This window comes from Furipterus horrens, unplaced genomic scaffold (assembly GCF_987537825.1).
Source record: "Furipterus horrens unplaced genomic scaffold, mFurHor1.1.pri manual_scaffold_3, whole genome shotgun sequence".
Taxonomy (NCBI): Eukaryota; Metazoa; Chordata; class Mammalia; order Chiroptera; family Furipteridae; genus Furipterus; species Furipterus horrens.
The window spans coordinates 188,712,632-188,730,763 of record NW_028327173.1 but is presented as its reverse complement, the minus strand read 5'-3'; the positions used below and the strand labels follow the sequence as shown (position 1 = coordinate 188,730,763).

The following is an 18,132-nucleotide window of genomic DNA, read 5'->3' as shown; positions in this document are numbered from 1 at the left end:
GCATGAATTGAAACTTGTATTTACCATACAAAACTATGACACTTCAAAGTTTTTACTGTTTTCAATTTCAAATACAAAATTTAAGTGTGACTATAAATTCCAAGTGGTTACACAGAATGACTGAAATAAGATAGCCTAAGTTTCTTTATCTTTACAATTACTGTGCTGTCAGTTTGTAATTTAACCTATGCTATAAATAGAACTGCTCCCAATTCTAAACTTTTGAGTATTTACTCTCAAAATCAATGCATGTCGCTGAGTGCATGGCTTAACTTCCCTGTAGAATACGAGGTTAAGGATAGGTAATTAAAATGCGCTAATTTGAAGCTTACATATATAGTACTATAACTCAATAGGAACTGTAGCAATTAGAAACTCTTAGACCAACAAAATAATTTTGGAGGGGAGGAGTATTTTAACACCAACATTATTTAGAATTGCATGGAGCGCACAGAAAGCAGACTGACTTAATGCCTGCCTCTGCCATGGATGGCTCCCACAGCCATGCCGTCGGTTCTCCAAGGATAAACGACCTTCCTTGGGAAGGAGTAAAACAGAAAAATTAGGTGAGAGGACTTGGTAATGAAGACAAAGTTCTTGTCTTTTTTCTTTTACGATCTTGCTTAGAGGGGGATATCTGGCTCATCAAGGAAGGGGGTCAGCTCTATGCAGGAATATCACGGCCCGTTTTTAAAGCTAATAAGCGGGATAGGTGGTAATTGGATAATAACTAGGGAGCAGTCAGATGGATCATGTTGTAGGTTTGTTTACAGAAGCTTGACAATGTGGGGGAAACACAACAGACGAAGTAAGACAGCCTATTTGAAAATACATAAGCTTGAATGGTTTTCAGTGGTCTCCCGTCTGCTAAAAGCCCGAAGCTAGATTTATGAGGCAGGGTAAAATCCAAAAGCACAGCCAGGTCAGATTCATCTTCTAAAAGTGAACATGTTCATTTAGCTCCATCTCATGGTATACTTTTATTTTATATTCCTTTAAAATCTCTCTTTGTCTCTCTCTATCTTCCCTCTCCCATCCACACACATCCATACACACTCATGTGTGCACATATATTTAATTTCTACTTGGTTGTAATGATAACATATATTATATACAGTTATAAACTCCAAAATTTCATTGTGAAATACATAATAAATATATAGATAAAAGAAATGTCCATGGATGGATGGATGGATAAAGAAAATGTGTATATATATGATGAAGTATTGTTCAGTCATAAAAAAGAAGGGAATCCTGTCATTGGTTAAACATGGGTAGACCTTGAGGGCATTACACTAGTGAAGTGAGTCAGATGGAGAGAGACAAATACTATGATCTCACCTATGCATGGAATCTTAAAAAAAACAACAAACAAAACCCAAAAAACTGATATCATAGACACAGAGGACAGACTGGTGGTTGGCAGAGGTGGGGGGTAAGGGTGGAAGAAATGAGGAAAAGGGGTCAAAAGGGACAAACTTGCAGTTATTAAATGCCATCAGATATAATGCACAGCATGGTGGCTACAGTTAATAATAACATAGTGTATATTTGCAAATTGTTAGATCTTATAACTTTTCATCACAAGAAAACATTGTACCTATGTGTGGTGATGTTAACTAGACATCATTTCACAATATATAAAAATATTGAATCATTATGTTGTACATCTGAAACAAATATAATGCTATATGCCAATTATATCTTAACTAAAATACATATATACACAAAAGGTATGAAGTTAAGATATAAAGTATAGACATCAGCATGCAACTCTGAACAATTCTGGTGTTAAATGTATAATGATAACCAAATGGCACCCACAGACACACTGCCCAGTAAAAGCGATACCAGCACTTTGACAACCCTTTGCCTCCTCCACCGCTCAGTGCTCCCTGCTCTTTGTAAGAGCTGGTCCTGCTCTTCAAGTTTCCATTTTCTTGACCCCACAAGAGCTGTGATCTTTCCCCTCCCCTAGTGTTTGTAGATTTAGTTTTCTATTATTTTGTTTAGGGTTTTAAAAATCTATGTTTATAAAACAAGTTGGGCTGTAATTTCCCTGACCCACATGCACGAGCTCTTAAAATCCATCTGAAGAATATATAGGGTAGAACTCTGCAGAGATCTTGTATCAATAATATTATTCCTGGATCTAGATAATGATGCCTTAGAACCCAAAACCAGATTATGTGTTTTAATCCAAGTTTTGTTTTTTTTTAAGTTCATACCTGAGGACATTTTTCATTGCTTTTAGGGACAGCGGAAGGGAGAGAGAGAAACATGAGTGCAAGAGAGAAGCATTGATTGGTTGCCTCCCATATGTGCCCAAACCGGGGATCAAACCTGCAACCTAGGTTGTGCCCTGATTGGGAATCAAACCTTCAACCTTTGATTACAGGACTATGCTCTAACCAACTGAGCTACACAGGCCAGGGCAAGCCAAATTTTATATAAAAATAACTTCAAATTTCCTCTGGTTGCAACTGAGGGTAGAATTAGGCTTTATTTGTGCAGAACATGCCTTACTAAAGTCAGTATGTTTAAAAAAATAAAATCCTCCATAGATGATACAATGACATCTAAATTTGACTTTAAAAATTTAAATATATTATATATGCCCTAATTATTTTAAATGCTATTAAAAAATGTTGTGTGTTGCCCTAAATTATAGCTTTGTCTGGTACCACTCTGCTCAGTAGAACAAAATGACAAAGTCAACTGCATAAGAAGCTAAGTTGCAAATTAATGGTCTTCACATTCACACTCTTTCCATCAACTTCCTACTGGCAACATGACTTCGCTAGCATCTTCTGCCTAGCAACACCCCCAGCCATTTCTGTGTGCAGACGTCTATGAGACAACAGGTGATTCAATAAAAGCAACAGTCATTGTCGCTAAGCCACCATCCTTTGCTATACACATGGCCCACTGCCCACACTAGTTTCCTGAATTTTTTCCTTTAAGAAATCTCAGTGACTCTGGGTCAATTACAATTAATCTAGACTCCGGTCTCTTCTTAACTTTTATCTCTGAAACAGATTTTTTAATAGAAGTGTTTAAAAAGACATTCTACTTCAAAAAATTCTAAGACATTACATATAAATATGTACTGTTTGAATTATATACAGGGTTGTGTGGTATATTTTCACTTCTAATAAATGAGCTGTCTTTTCCTTCTTTTATTCCACTTAGCATTTCTTCTCAAAGGGAACAAAATCTAACAAGAAAATTGTGAAAAAGATGAATGAATGTGACATTTAGAGGAGGATTTTAATGGCACAAATACCAAGAATATCAGAGTTATGCCTTTTGCTTTCACAATATAACTTGACAGGACTTCAGGAAGTTGTTACTAAAACAAACTTCAGTGGAAGGAAGTAAAAAATGCATGCATTTAAAGAATATGTGTTATAGCTGAGTTATATTTGTTAAGGCAAACACAGCACAGTCAATATTTAATTAAGCTTTGTCTTCTTCAGAGTTGGCCGCTCAGAGGCTATATCCTTATTTCGATTAGTGTTGGCTGTGCTACAAATGTTTTTGGAAATCCTTTCTGGAATTAAACTTCTGAACCAGTTTGTAGGGACAATGAGAAAACCAGGTTCAGAGTCATACCTTATTAAAACCAAAATTGGCACTTTGCATTGGCAATTGGCATTTCCTGGACCTTATTCATTAACCTGACTTCAAATTACTTTTTATTTAAAAAGAAGGAAAAAGAAAACATTATAAAAATTATATATAAATATGTATTGTTTGAATTATTTAAAGAAAACAGTCACATTACCATAACAAAGGTTAAAAATATTTCCCCATTTCTCCAGGAGATCCTTGAATATATTATCCTAATCACAGTGTACTCCCTGTTCTTTAGCGGTCACTGGTAGTCACTTCTATACTTTTATGGTCACTTTTATTACCTATTATACATACCTCAAAACTATCATTCCAGTTTGTTTTTGGAATTTTATGTAATATAGTATATATTCTTCTGCATTTGCCTTCTTTTGCTTAATATCTTGTTTATGAGACACAAACTATGGCTTGCCTCCTATTTTTACAAAAATAGTTGCATAGATACACAGCCACTTCTATCATTTACATACTACCTATGGCTGTTTTTGCATTACAAGGGCAGAGTTGAATAATTACAAAAGGGACTGTGTGGCTCGTATTTCCCATAGTATTTGCCACTTGGCTTTAACAGTCTGCCAACTCCTGACTTAAATATATTATTTGACTCAATTAGCTAATATTCAGTTTAAAATTTTTGCAGTGATTTTCATGAGAGACATTGTACTTGTTTTTCTTTTCTTGTAATGTCTTGGCCTAATTTTGTTATCAGGATAATCTTAGTTTCATAAAATGATCTGGGAAGTGTTTTCACCTTGTCAGTGTAGAACTAGTATTATTTCTTCCTTTAAATCTTGAATAGAATTTACCTGGGAAGCCAATCTGGACTATAGTTTTGTGTTTGGGGAAATTTTAAACTATGAATTCAATTCCTTTAAACAGGTATAGAGTTGTTCAATTTTAAAATTCTTTATATGTCAGTTTTGGTCATTTCTTATTTATTTATTTTTATTGAATTTATTGGAGTGACATTAATTAATAAAATTATATAGGTTTTAAGTATACAGTTCTATAATACATCATCTGTATATTGTATTGTGTGTTCACCACTCAAAGTCTAGTCTCCTTCCAACACCATTTATCCCATCAAACCCTCTTCTACCTCTCTCTCCCCCCTTTCCCTCTGGTAATCACCATACTGTTGTCTGTGTCTATGAGTTTTTTTTTTTTTTTTTTGCTGAATCCCTTCATTTCTTTCAAACCAGTCCCACAGCCCCTTTTCCTTTGATAGCTGTCAGACTGCTTCTGTATTCATGAATGAATCTGTTTCTATTTTGCTTATTAGTTATTTTGTTCATTAGATTCCACATATAAGTGAAATCATATGGTAATTATCTTTCTCTGACTGGCTTTTTTCACTTAGCATAATGTTCTCCAGGTCTACTCAAGCTGTTGCAAAGGGTATGATTTCCTTCATTCATTTAGAGCTGTGTAGTACTCCATTGTGTAAATGTGCCATAGCCTTTTTATCCACTCATCTACGGATGGACATGTGGGCTGCTTCCATACCTTGGCTATTGTAAAAAGTGGTGTGATGTACAAAGGGGTACATATATCCTTTTGAATTACTGTTTCGGAATTTTTTGGATAAATTCTCATAAGTAGAATCATTGGGTCATAAGGCAGTTGCATTTTTAATTAATTTAATTAATTGATTTTTTGAGGTAACTCCATACTGCTTTCCACAGTGGCTACACCAATCTGCATTCCCACCAACATCACAAACAGTTCAGAACAGCGATTTTCTTTTTTTTTTTTTTTTTTTTTTTTTTTTTTATCACTGTGAGGTTGCCTCTCACATGCCCCCAACTGGGAACCTGACATGCAGCCTAGTAATGTGCCCTGACTGGGAATCGAACCAGCGACACTTGGCTCGCAGAACAGCGATTTTCAACTGCTGTGCCTCAAGACACAAACTGCAATAATTTTTAAAACACACAATACCTGACTATTTATTCAACAGCACTGACCTCTTTCCTCTTAGGAAAGAGGAAAATAACAATAGCTGTTTGGTGTGAATGAATAAAAATTATACCTATTTTTGTCAGATAAGCAAAAATATAGTATATATTTTTGGTGTGCCATAGAATTTTAGTAGTTAATGTGTGCTGTGAGATGAAAAGGCCATTTATTGAGGCCTCTGTCTCTCATTCTATAGACTTTAACCACAGGTCAACAACCACCCTCTCTAACATCCCCCAGTAGTGATTTTGATGTCTAGATAGCTCAGTCTTCCACAATCATGGCTTCATAGTTCCTTGACCTCCTCTCTTCCAAAGATCTTGACCTCCATCCTATCTCAGTCACTTATGCCCATGGTTATACCTGACTCCTAGTCACCACCAATATACTGCAAGCCTAGATATCCCACTATTCAATCACCACCTCCTATATTTTTAGCTCTCCTACTCTCCCCTCCAACTCCAAAACTCCTTTGCCACTGGACCTACAATTTATTGTAATCACTATTCTTCACCGTTCCTCACATATCTCATGCTCTCACTTTCCTTCTTACTCAGTTAAAATTTAATGGTCAATCATTTTGGTTGTTCTCTTGCCTCTTTCTTTATTTATCATATTCTCATAATTGATACAGCAATAATTAATGTGCTATAGCACATATCTACCTGATATGTGCCCATATCTGGGGAGCTAAATGTGGCTGCTGAAAGAATTGCCTCTCTTTAAATTCATAAATATTAATAATCTAAGGATAATCCTAAATGCTATCTACCACTCAAAACTCTATTTCCCTAGTCAATTAATTTATTTACTCTCCTAGATGACTATTTTATTGCTTCTAATCTCTCCGCAGACCTTCAACATCTTACCCTCGTTGCTTTCCATATTATTAAGAAAATAGAAACAATTAGAAAACTTCTAAGAGCTCCCACAACATTTCTATGCTTATTTATACCTCTGTGCATCTACTATGACTACCCCCTCTTCCTACGAATAAATTGTACCTATTCCTAGCCAAGGCTACTCACCTATCTATGGATTACATTCAATCTCTTACCTACTAGCTGAAATCACTCCTTGAAGTTTCCCTGTTTCTCCTGCACCACTTTTCCCTCTTGAATGAGCCATTTCCATCTTTATAAACATACTGTCACTTTCCTATTATTTGAAACCCTATAATCCTGATCCCATTTGCTCATTTAGATACTACTGCATTTTTTTTCTTTTAAGGAAAATTTCTTCAAAGCTTAATTATACTCATTACCGCTTCCCATTCTGACATGAAACAATTCCAGGAAGGCATTTTTGCGCTCAGTGCTTCATGGAATGTGCACTTATTAAGGTCAGCAATGACTTTGATGGTGCTAAACTCAATGACTGATTCTCAGTCCTCATCTTATTTGACTTTTTGACACAGTAGATCAGCTCCACTGTTCCTTGAATCACTTTCTTGAAAATTTGACTTCCAAGAAACCATATCCTCCTGATTTTCCTCCTTGTCTCCAGCTACTCCTCAGTTTCTTTTGAAGATACAGGTCACCACCCCACCACCACAATCAGGATAACCAACAGTCCTATCACCTCTTAAAACTCCCTCTTACTACTCTTTCGTCATCACACTCTTCCCCCAACTCCCATCCCTGGTGACCAAGGATCCATTCTCCATATATAACATTTAAGAAAAATGTTATATAAATGGAACCATATAGTATCTAACCTTTTGAGACTGACTTCTTTCGTTCAGAAAAATGACTTTGGGATTCGTCCAAGTTGGTTCATGTATCAATAGTTCACTCCTTTTTATTGGTGAATGATCACACAAAACACAACCCCACTCTCCAAAGTAATGTAGGAAAACATTTTTAAAACCACTTCTTTTAGGGGTTCAAGAATAGGGAGTTAAAAACTTAAAAGCCTTTTGTAGAATTTGAACACCAGACTTTCTTAACATTTGTTTAACACTAAAATGATTTCTTTATTATTTCTGTGCTTGTGTATGTTGTCAAATTGCTGGTGGGCTAGCCTGTTTATTAATATGCTTGTTATTTCCCAGAGCCTTAATCGATACACTGAAGGGCTGGTCATGCATGTTAAGACCACTCTTAATTATCAGCAAAGAATAGCTTCTTTCTAGAAATCAGGACCAGAACTCAACTTTAAGAAACACATTGAAGGTATCATCTTTACTATTCCCAAATTCTTAGATATGCCACAGGTCACAATCAAAGCTACACACCTCTTCAGTAGCCTTTCCCTGTTGCAACCAAAATCTTGTAAGAAGAATGTTTACCTGTGACAACACTGGGGATTTTGGAGAGAAAGCTCTTGACTGTTCTGATGGGCACACCCCCTGTCTTGTCATCTTGCATCTTTGTAATGATGTCTTCAATCTGAAATTAGAAAAAAGAAGTATTATTGTCTCCCACAAAGTAATAGTAAATGATATCTTCATAAGTAGTCAAAATGTGAGAACATGGATGCCAGCAATAGATAGCAGGAAAAGCCTCTACCTGGTCAGGCAATAGATACAGTGGCAGGATCTTCTTCAGACCATGAGAGGGTTATATACAATAGCATAAAGCATGGTTTGCAAGAAGAACCCTCAGTTTCACAAGGTAAGGAGGGAGAAATACATAGGATTCTTGATGGGATACAATGTGTAATTCAATATGTACATGGCAAAATTCCTCCTCTTTCTCAAATTAAGTTCACATATAGGTTCAACCATATAAACTTCCCAAATAATGGCAATTTTCTATTGTTTAATCTAATCTAATAACATACTGCTGTGAGTAAGTATAGACAGGGCTGCCTTTGGATTCAGAAAAAGATTCAGCCAGAGTCACATAGGAGAAAAAAAAAGACTATAAACCAAGACATGGAAAGCTCTGATCTGGAGAGACTGGAGGACAAGTCTCAGTGGTTGTAAGTGGTGGTGGTGTGAGGGTGGCCACCTTGAGCCAGGGCTAAGGTAGAGCAAGGACAGAATTCCCTCCTTTAGGGCTAAGGAAGACCACACTCTCAGGAGAAAGGCTGTGGTGGGCTATGGCCTGGAACCAGGTGCAATCTTATTGATGAGACCAGATACATGGGCCCTGGCTGGGAAGCCTAGTTGATTAGAGCACTGTCCAATTTCCCCAAGGTTATGGATTCAACCCCTGGTCAGGGCACACACAAGAAACAACCAATGAATGCACAAATAAGTGGAGCAATAAGTTAATGTCTCTCTATAAAAGCAATAAATAAAAGTTATAAAAAAGAGACCAGATACTATATACATATATTGAAAACAGAACAGAGAGAGGAAATGGACTATCAAGGAGGTAGGTACCAGTTTGTAGCTAACAATTTACAAGCCTAGGCAGAAATCTTCAGAATAGGATACAGAAAAATCTGTAACAAGGACATAGGGTTTTTTTGTTTTGTTTTGTTTTGTTTGTTTGTTTGGGGAAAGGGGAGAAGATAGTGTTTAGTTTTCTCACACATTTTATTCCTCTGAGCAATAGAGTATCTTTGAAATACCAGGATGGTATTTCTGAGTGCTTCCATAATAGATTTGCATGATGTTAAATCTAGAAATTTAAAGCTGTAGCTTACCTAGTCTAACATACTAGTAATGCAATTTGAGAGTGAGTTTCTCAGTTATATGACTAAAACCTTTTTGAAATAAATGGATAACTTGCTAGAGGCAAAGTTAGGATATGACATAACAATAATAATAATAAATAATAGATAAAATATATTAAGAATTTATTATGTGCTAGGTAGTATTCTAATTATTATACACATAATATCCTATTTAATCCCCATGATTATTTCATCAACTAGATTGTACTGTTATCCTTATTTTTATATAAAGTAGCAAAGGTTTAATGAGATGTATCAATCTAGGTTAAGTTGCAGTAACAAAAACCCTCATAACCACAATGGCTTAATAAAACCAAGCTTATATTCTGTCCCATGCTACAAGTCTAGTGCAGGCCACCAGGGACCATGCTAATTGTAGTTATTCTGGAACCTGGGCTGATGAAACAGCCACCATCTTGAATGTTGCTGGTTACTGTGTGAGAAGGACAAAAGAAAATTCTGGAGAATTTTGCACTGGTTATTAAATACAATAGCTCAGAAGTTACACAGAACACACATTCAATCACAATTCTTTGGCCAGTACTAGTTACATGGCATCACCCACCCACAAAGGAGCCAGGGGGTTCAGTCTTCTAGGTGCCAGGAGGAGAGAGGAACTGACTGCCTCTGAGTAGCATCAATGACCATCACAGAGGTTAGACAACCTGCCCAAGGTCATATAGCTACCCAGTTGTAGATCTGCGTTTGAATCCAACGATAGACCCCAGTGCTCAGGCTTACAACCCCTTGGCTGCTCTGCCACTCAATAAGTTTCCCAGAAACCCAGCCAAGTAGGGAGACCATTCTCCCTTGCATATTTCTGGGTTTTTCTGAGAGGTCCAACTGGCAAGAGAGAACCGGAAGCTTCTGGCTCTTTAGGCGGTGGATGAATAGATCAGCTAGGCAAGAGGGTCATTCTCTTAAGACCTGCACTCTGTTAGCTGACAGGAAAAGAAGGATTTTCATTTACATTCACGTTAACAGTTTCAGTGAGTACCCTGTCTCTTGTGCTCTAAACTCAACGCAATGATTTAGAATAGTTTGAGTATTACTGATGGTCCAGGAGAGTAATTCCTAGAAAAAGGGACATTTTCAAAGTAATCTCTGGTTTGATCTAGTGTGCCATCTGAAACCCAGCATAGGACTTACATTGCTGGTTTTTATGAAATGATCTGAAAATCACAGGGAATTGGAAGGAAGCCAATACTTCAATTCAGTGAGAACCCGGACTTGTCATTAGATGGTAATAATTTCCATTCTCTGCTGATGTGAGCTGGATTGAAAGATGGGCTGTGTGGAGGAAATCTCCATGATTCTTTTATCTTCTGCTCTTTTTCATTGCTTTATCACACAATTAAATCTTTACTATTATTATATAAGTTTCAGGTATATAACATTATAATTCAACACCTGTGTAAACTACAAAGTTATCACCCAAGACCTATCTTCTTATGTTGGCCCATAATGTACCAAGAGGCATATCACGCATCAGAGGTCATAGGTAGATCACAAGGACAACCCCCTTAACTGAGCAGAAAGGTGTCACATTCCAGCAGTAGTTTACAACATCAGAGGTGTAAAAGAATGCTTCATTGGTCCCCAATTCTTGACTCCTCTATATTATTAATATACACCTAAATCCTGGCCCAGACCTCATGGAGGGCAGAGTCTGCTCCTTGACTTTGGCTTGGTCATGTGACTTGCCTAGCTAATAGGATGCTACTGAACATCATGTGAACAGAAGCTTTTAATATACTAGCTTGGTTAGGATTACCCTTTACTCCTGCCCTCCTGCATCAGATACTTGTAAGGTGAGAGACATCTGGAGTGGAAGGTACCCATCCCCAGATAGACCAGTCAAACCTCAGCCCATACTCCACAGCCCATTCCACTGCTGTGTCAGGCAAATTTGTGAGAGCTGAGTTTGATTCTGGAGCACGGGCTACTGCAACAGAAGCTAATAATACTGTCTCTGAAATTTTTGTCTTGTCATGGTTTCTGGAGAAATGGTAAGAGTACAGACCTATCAAAAAATTAGAAGTGAACTCCCAGGAGCTTATGTAAATTATGACAAACATTTTCAGGACATCTACATTATGATCAATAGTGTCTTAGGTATTTTCAATAAATCATCTAATTTATTTCTCAGTCTTAAAATTTACTTAATAAACATGTCGGGATTGAGGCTCAGAAAGATTAAGTGATTTATCTAAGGACACAAAGCTAGTAAGTGGCAAAGCCAAGATTCTTTTTTGTAATTTATTACTTCTTTATTTTATTAGAAATATTTTATTTATTTTTAGAGAGAGGGGAAGGGAGGGAGAAAGGGAGGGAGGGAAATATCGTTGTGAGAGAGAAACATTGATTGGTTGCCTCTTGTATGTGCCCTGAATGGGGACCAAACCCGCAACTCAGGCATGTGCCCTGACCAGGAATCAAACCGGCAGCCTTTCACTTTGTGGAATAATGTCCAACCAACTGAACCACACTGGCCAAGGCCAAAGCCAGGATGCTTACCCAAGTCTTCCTGACTCCAATGACCAATCTTTGCCTATCAAATCTAAGATTTATCTTTTTATCCTTAACCAGGGCCTTCCAGCATGCTTTTCAGATACAGGCACTTAATACTGTTTGTATTGAAGAGAAAGTTTAGTTCAGTCCTAAGGGGGTAGAGCAGGAAACAGAAATTGATCCAGATAATCAGATTATCAACCATCTCAGGATTGATTTTGGCCCAATGACCAATGAGCTCACCATTCTCTCGCTCTGTCCCAAGGGTTTAGTTGCATTTATCTTCGAATAGATCACATCTTCTGTGATGAGAACACGGAGATGGGAAAGTATATACACATATTTTCTTGACTGTTCAGGTCTATATAATCTCTGACACCTTTTGTTCCTGAAGAAGAGCAACATCAATTCCCTGAAATTCTTTAATATGAAGTTCTGTGTCATTGGGGAGTATGTTAGACCTATGTTTCACTTTGCCAATCTATTAGCAGGTGGCCCTTATCTGACAGCCAAGTGATGCAGAGAAAACACATGGCCAGCTCAGCTGGTTCTGCCTGGGTGGGTCACAACAACCAGCACACCCTTCTCCAAGGGGCTCAAAGCTCTGCACTGACATGCAGGTAAAACATTTTTCTAAACAGCAGGAAAAATGGAAATCATTATGCCACAGAGTAGATTTTCTATGAAAAGAGGAATATTATGAGACAATAGAGATGATTCACTGAAATAGCCATGAGGTATAAGAAAGAATGAGGGGAAGCAATCCTCTCCTTTCAAACTAAAGCCACAGCAGGACAGCAGGACAGGAGGTCTGAGGCCCAAGAGAAATGCTGGCCTCAGTTTCACTGACTTGCTGCATTGACTTAGGGCTTACATCTCAGGACTTCACTTCCCTCATCTCTACAGCAATAGGTTTGGTTGTTAAACTAAGATTTCTTAATCTTTAGAACAAGACACTTATTGGACTTGACAAATGCAAATCTGTGTCTTTGAGGAAAGGGTAGGACAGACTATCAGACCTCGGGGTTTCCATTCCCCATGCTGCCCATCTTCCAGATGGATCCATGAAGAATGCTTCCCTGGGCTAACAGGTGCAAGGTGGGGGAAGGGTGTTGGGCAGGACCATGGAGTTCTGATGTTTTGAGAAATCATTTTGGAACAATGGCATCAGAAGCCAGACCACAGAGGCCCTGACACTGCTCCTTCTTGACCGGCCCCTGCCTGCTCATCTGTGCTCATATAGATGACACTTCTAACAGAAATGACAAAGGGCCCAGATCAGTTTTGTTTCTGAAAATTAATTATCCAATGAACTAATTTATTTAGCTCCTCCAGTTTTGCCTCAGTGGAAGATTAAAAAATTTAAGAATAGGCAAACTATGTTGTCATTATTTTACAAAAATTCACCACAACTTTAGCGAAGAAGGGCAGAGTATGCCTCGGGAGTGAAGGTCTTTTTTATTGAAGCGTTTCATCTTGACTTCGTAATCAATTGCCTATTTCTAACTACTAATAACTGTCAGTTCAGCTCCTGTATTTCATTAAAGACCCCTTCTGTTTCGGTATCTGTGAATGAGTGAAAATGACTCTTTGGACACATCTTATCAGCCTGGAGGCAGAAATCAGAACTGGCAAATGATAATCATATTTCTTAATCCAAAACATGCATGCTTCACTGAACATGCTCTGTCCCATACGGGTTCCATAAGATAGGGCCATTTCTCATTTTTATTTTCAAATATGCAGCATACTGTTATCCTCAACATTGAAATGTACTCAACTTCACTTACTGGTTCGGTGGACATTTATTGAACACCTACAATGTGCCAGGCATTGTTTATTACAGTCTGGTAATAAAAGGAGGCAAAAGACAAAATCTGTTCCCCTTCATCATGGACTAAAATTTTTCAGAAAGATTCAGGGATCTAGGTTCACAGTTAAGAATGTGTTGGAAACAGCAGAGCCAAGTGTGGGTTTTAAAGAAACTGGAAGGTGAAATAGTAAGGAGTACCACACTTTCAGAGGTCCTTGAAAGGGGAACCATTAAAGACTCCCTACCTTTTTGTCATCCCATTCAAAAGACTGTGATTTCAACAACAGGAGGGAAATTTTCAGATTTCTTATGCTAGCTTTGACAATGATTGAAATGCCAGTTAGTTTGTTTTCAGTTAAACTTACTTTTGAATCACTGTATATGTCTAGAATAATTTTGATAGAAAGTGAAAAAAAAAAGCATCCTCCAAACATGGGGGACCATTTTCTCATGTAACAAGCACTCAGTATATGAGTGGCCGTAGGCACTACTGTAGGTACTCAGTTCTATGTGAATTACCATCCTGGTCTTTCTCTCATGGTTTCCAGATAGCTGCCCCAGCCTCTGGTATCAATTCTATGTTAAAAAGAAGAAAGGTGGAAAGAAGTGGGGAGTGCTGGAATAGCTGTACTTGTCCCTATTTATCCAGAAAAGCATACTCCTTCCCAGAAGATCACAGCACTAGATCTCTGCTCTAGTGTTATTGGCCAGAACAGGATCAAATGGCTCCATGTAGCTGCAAAGGAACCTGGGAAGAGGGTATTTAGCTTTTCCAGCCTCTACACCATATGGAAACATGGGAAGAGGAGAAAGGAAATGGGGTTGGCTTAACCAAATAACACTGTCTACCACAAAGACCCTGTATTAAAGAACATTCAGAAAGGATGACTAGGCAGGCCATGATTCCTCTCTGATATCTTCTCCACACTGCAGCCTGCGTGATACTCTAAGAAAAACATGATCATGTAATTCCCCTGCTTAAAGTCTGTCTATGGTTTCTCCATGCTTATTTTGTTATATGCTCTTATTTCCTCTTTCTTCTATATTAGTTTTCACTTTAATTTGTACTTATGCTTTTTATTAGACTGTTTTTATTGACATTTAATCCTAATAGTCAGTGCTCAGTAAATATTTATTGTATGAATGCATCATGAATGAATGACTGAATGAATAACATGAGTGCTATATTCCAGCCTTGAATGGGGTGCTTAATATATTAGTATCTTAGAGGTGGTGATACCTGTTCTTTGTTATTTACATTTTTAAGATCATTCTGCCTTGGAAATGGGTTAAATAAAAAGTCTTAAGATTCCAGAAAACTTAGCAACAATATTCAAGAAATTGTTTCAGAGGTACCCAAGTACCAGCTGAGATGGGAGCCAGTTCTCCAAACTATTGTGTGTGATATTCATGACCCAGGGCAGCACAAATAACAGGGCTGTGTTATTTATTTGGTCCCCTGGAGGCTTATTTTTATGTTTTTAATATTACTATATGTAGTGCCTCATAAATTACTTTTATGAAAAAGTGTTTTTCTCCATTTTAATGAAGAGAAAAGCTGGCAAGAATGATGTTCTAGGTCAGTGATGATGCGTTAGGGGGAATCACTTTCCCCTGAGGTTGGCTGGACTCCCCAAGCCTTAGAAAGCATCGTTTTTACTGTGTAAGAATCTACTGTTTGCTTGGAAACATGAGCAGAGCAGGTTCTTTGAGCAAACCACAGAGAAGAAGGAATCTCTGGCTGCAGAAGGCGAGCTACAATGCAAATGAGGAAAATAAACACTGACCGGTGAAACACTCTAGCAACATCAGAGGTCCTGAAATCTCTTTATTATTATAATCTCCTCAAATTACCCTAATATGAGTATGCCATCTGTTGTTTATTGGGAACCATCCCCGCCATTACAGACAAACACCCTGATGCTTAGGGGAAGTAAATTGTCCAAGGCCCAATGAGACTGGTGAATAACAAAGTTATTGATATCAAAGCCAGGCAGTCTCGGTCTCGAGCCGGCTCCCAGGCTCGCGCACCAGCTGCCAGGGCAGTTCCCAGGGAGGCCTCAGCTCACCTAAGGCTTTAGCTGAGTGTAAGAAGATGCCGAGATGGGGCCACATCCTATGTTGCAAAATTTAATACACAGTGTGGTAGGCAGAAGAATGAACCCTCCCAAAGATGGCCAAATCCTAGTCACTGGGCCTTATAAATATGTTCTCTTTCCTGGCAAAGGGACTTTGCAGATGTAATTAAGGTTAAGGACCTTGAGATGGGGCGATTTCCCTGGGTTATCCAGATGGGCTCAGTCTAATCATATGAGTCCTTGAAAGGAGTTTTCCCAGCTGCAGTCAGAGAGAGAGATGTGGCCGTAAAGAAAGTATCAGAGAGGTGGGACCTTGCTGGCGTTGAAGGAGGGAGGGTCCACAAGCTAAGGAATGTGGGTGGCTTCTAGAAGCCATTAAAAGTAAGGAAAAACATTGTCCCTGAGAGCCTTCAGAAAGGTATGCAGTTCTGTCAACCCCTTGATTTCAGTCCAGAGAGACCCATTTCAGACTTCTGTCCTACAGAATTATAAGTTATACATTGAATTTAGCCATTAAACTTGTGGTAATTTGTTACAACAATATAAAATTAATATATACAATGACCTTCTACTCATGAATAGCTGTTTGGAAAATGAGTATTCTGCATTGTTTCCAAAACAGGTTAATATTTTCTCCTCCTGGGGACAGAGTAGGTGAATGTCCTCTAACCCCACTGCTTTCTGTTCCTTCTGAACAGCTTAACAGCCAAACCACTGGTCAGCCAGGAACCGTGACAGTCTGTGTGGGGGAAGAAGTCAAGGATAAGAACAGGAGAGGTGTCTGTCTATAACCTGAAGTAATCCTTCCATGGCATTTTGTATGCTTTAGGTTCTGGCCTACCTGGGACCAATTAGATGGGAGGCTCAGAAGTTATTTCCAGGAGCTTCTTAAATGGGCCCCGGCAGCTCATTAATGAACTCCAACACCACATTCGACATATAGGAAAGCAAATATCCTTTTTACTTCCCACCTCAAATTTTACCTTGCCCTAGTCTTCAACCTAGTCCACCAAGGAGAAGTGTACAAGGAACACTGCGTGTCAACACACTCAAAGGATTAGGCCAGTACCGTAAAATGCTCCAGATTTGAACATGAGGCCTTTCACATTAAGTTTCTACAGAAATATTCTAGTTTCAACATGTATACCACCTTCCCCTTATTACTAGAGAGAGGTCAATATCTCTGTTTTCAAAGAAAAACTGGTCCATTCAGTGTCCTGGAATATTACAATTTTTTTACTCCTGGAGAGGAACAAGGAACCTAAATCCTTATCATGCTTCTGACCCCAAGGACATCCTGGACTCTGGAATCACTCGTCCTTTCTGACTCACTTCCGCTCTGACTCTTCCTCCACAGCTTCCCCTATTCCAGGCTGAACAGCTGAACTGGCAACTGGAGTGAATTTTAGAGCTTGGAATAGTTCATGCAAATTATCTCCTCCTCAAAAACCCACTGTGGGTCCCCACTGCTACAAAATAAATGCCAAGGTTCTGATTATGGAATTCAAGGTCCTCTATCATTTGGTGTCAAACTACCTTCCCAGCCTAACTTCATGTTCAAATGCAGATGTCGCTGTCTGCCTCACACAGTCATCAGAAGGGAGAAGCGAGAAAAAGGTCATGTACAGAGCACCAGTGTCTAGATGAAAAGGACCTTCTCCTTCCTCTACTTGTGGGATAAGACGTTGCAGGGAACCAGGAGGTGGAGAGGAGAGATGCAAATGTGAGAAACCACTGGATTTCAAACAGTGCACTGATTCCGGACTTCTAAACTCTAGAACTTGGAGGAAATATAATTATGTTGTTTAGGTCATCTGGTCGGTAATATTTTGCTACAGCAGCCCTAGCAAACTAATACATCCCTCATGACTTTACAGATTACAGAAATTGTTTTCCAAGTCTTTCTGTTCAAGACATAATAAAAATGATTTCCTCTCATGCTCCTCCCCTCCAACTCCCCCTTTTCTCTCTCTGATGATGACTAAATATTTTTAGATTAGACAGAGTTCCACAAGCCAAACTGACTAAGTTGATGTCTTGTGCATTGTCTAATTCCCAGGAAGCCACACACATACTACTTCAAAGCTCTGGCTTTCTAAAAGCCAAGACTATGTCTGATATTAGGGCTGAGGATGAATACTAGATTTACAGACTAGATTCGAAGCCAGGAGGGTCAGGAAGACATTGTTGTCCAGAATCAAGAGTAAGAAACATGATAATTAATGTTGGTCTTTTGTTGGTTCCAAAACCACCCGTAATAAAGAATAAATGTGCATTTAGGGTACAGATATATAGATAGAACACCACATGGAGAGTCTGAGAGAGAAATGATTTAGCAGCACAAATTATATATTTTGCAGTTGAGTCAACTAAAAACTTACAATATAACATGACAGCAAAAAAAAAAAAAAGTTAATTTGGTCTTAGGATACATTGACAGAAACTGAGCAGCGACTGAAGGTGATAGGACCCCCATCTGTTCTGACAAGGTTACACTTGGAATACCAA

The 18,132-nt window shown here is 38.4% G+C and overlaps 1 protein-coding gene across 8 annotated transcripts in view; it reads right to left on the bottom strand.

Moving 5' to 3' along the window:
• The window catches only part of RGS6 (regulator of G protein signaling 6), a 464,067-nt gene that overhangs the window by 129,435 nt on the left and 316,500 nt on the right, over nucleotides 1-18,132 (bottom strand). For all 8 annotated transcript variants that reach the window (XM_090271078.1, XM_090271080.1, XM_090271082.1 and 5 more), the window contains exon 3: nucleotides 7,886-7,985. In XM_090271078.1, the coding sequence (XP_090127204.1) occupies nucleotides 7,886-7,985 (100 nt within the window). The remainder of the gene's footprint in view (nucleotides 1-7,885; nucleotides 7,986-18,132) is intronic.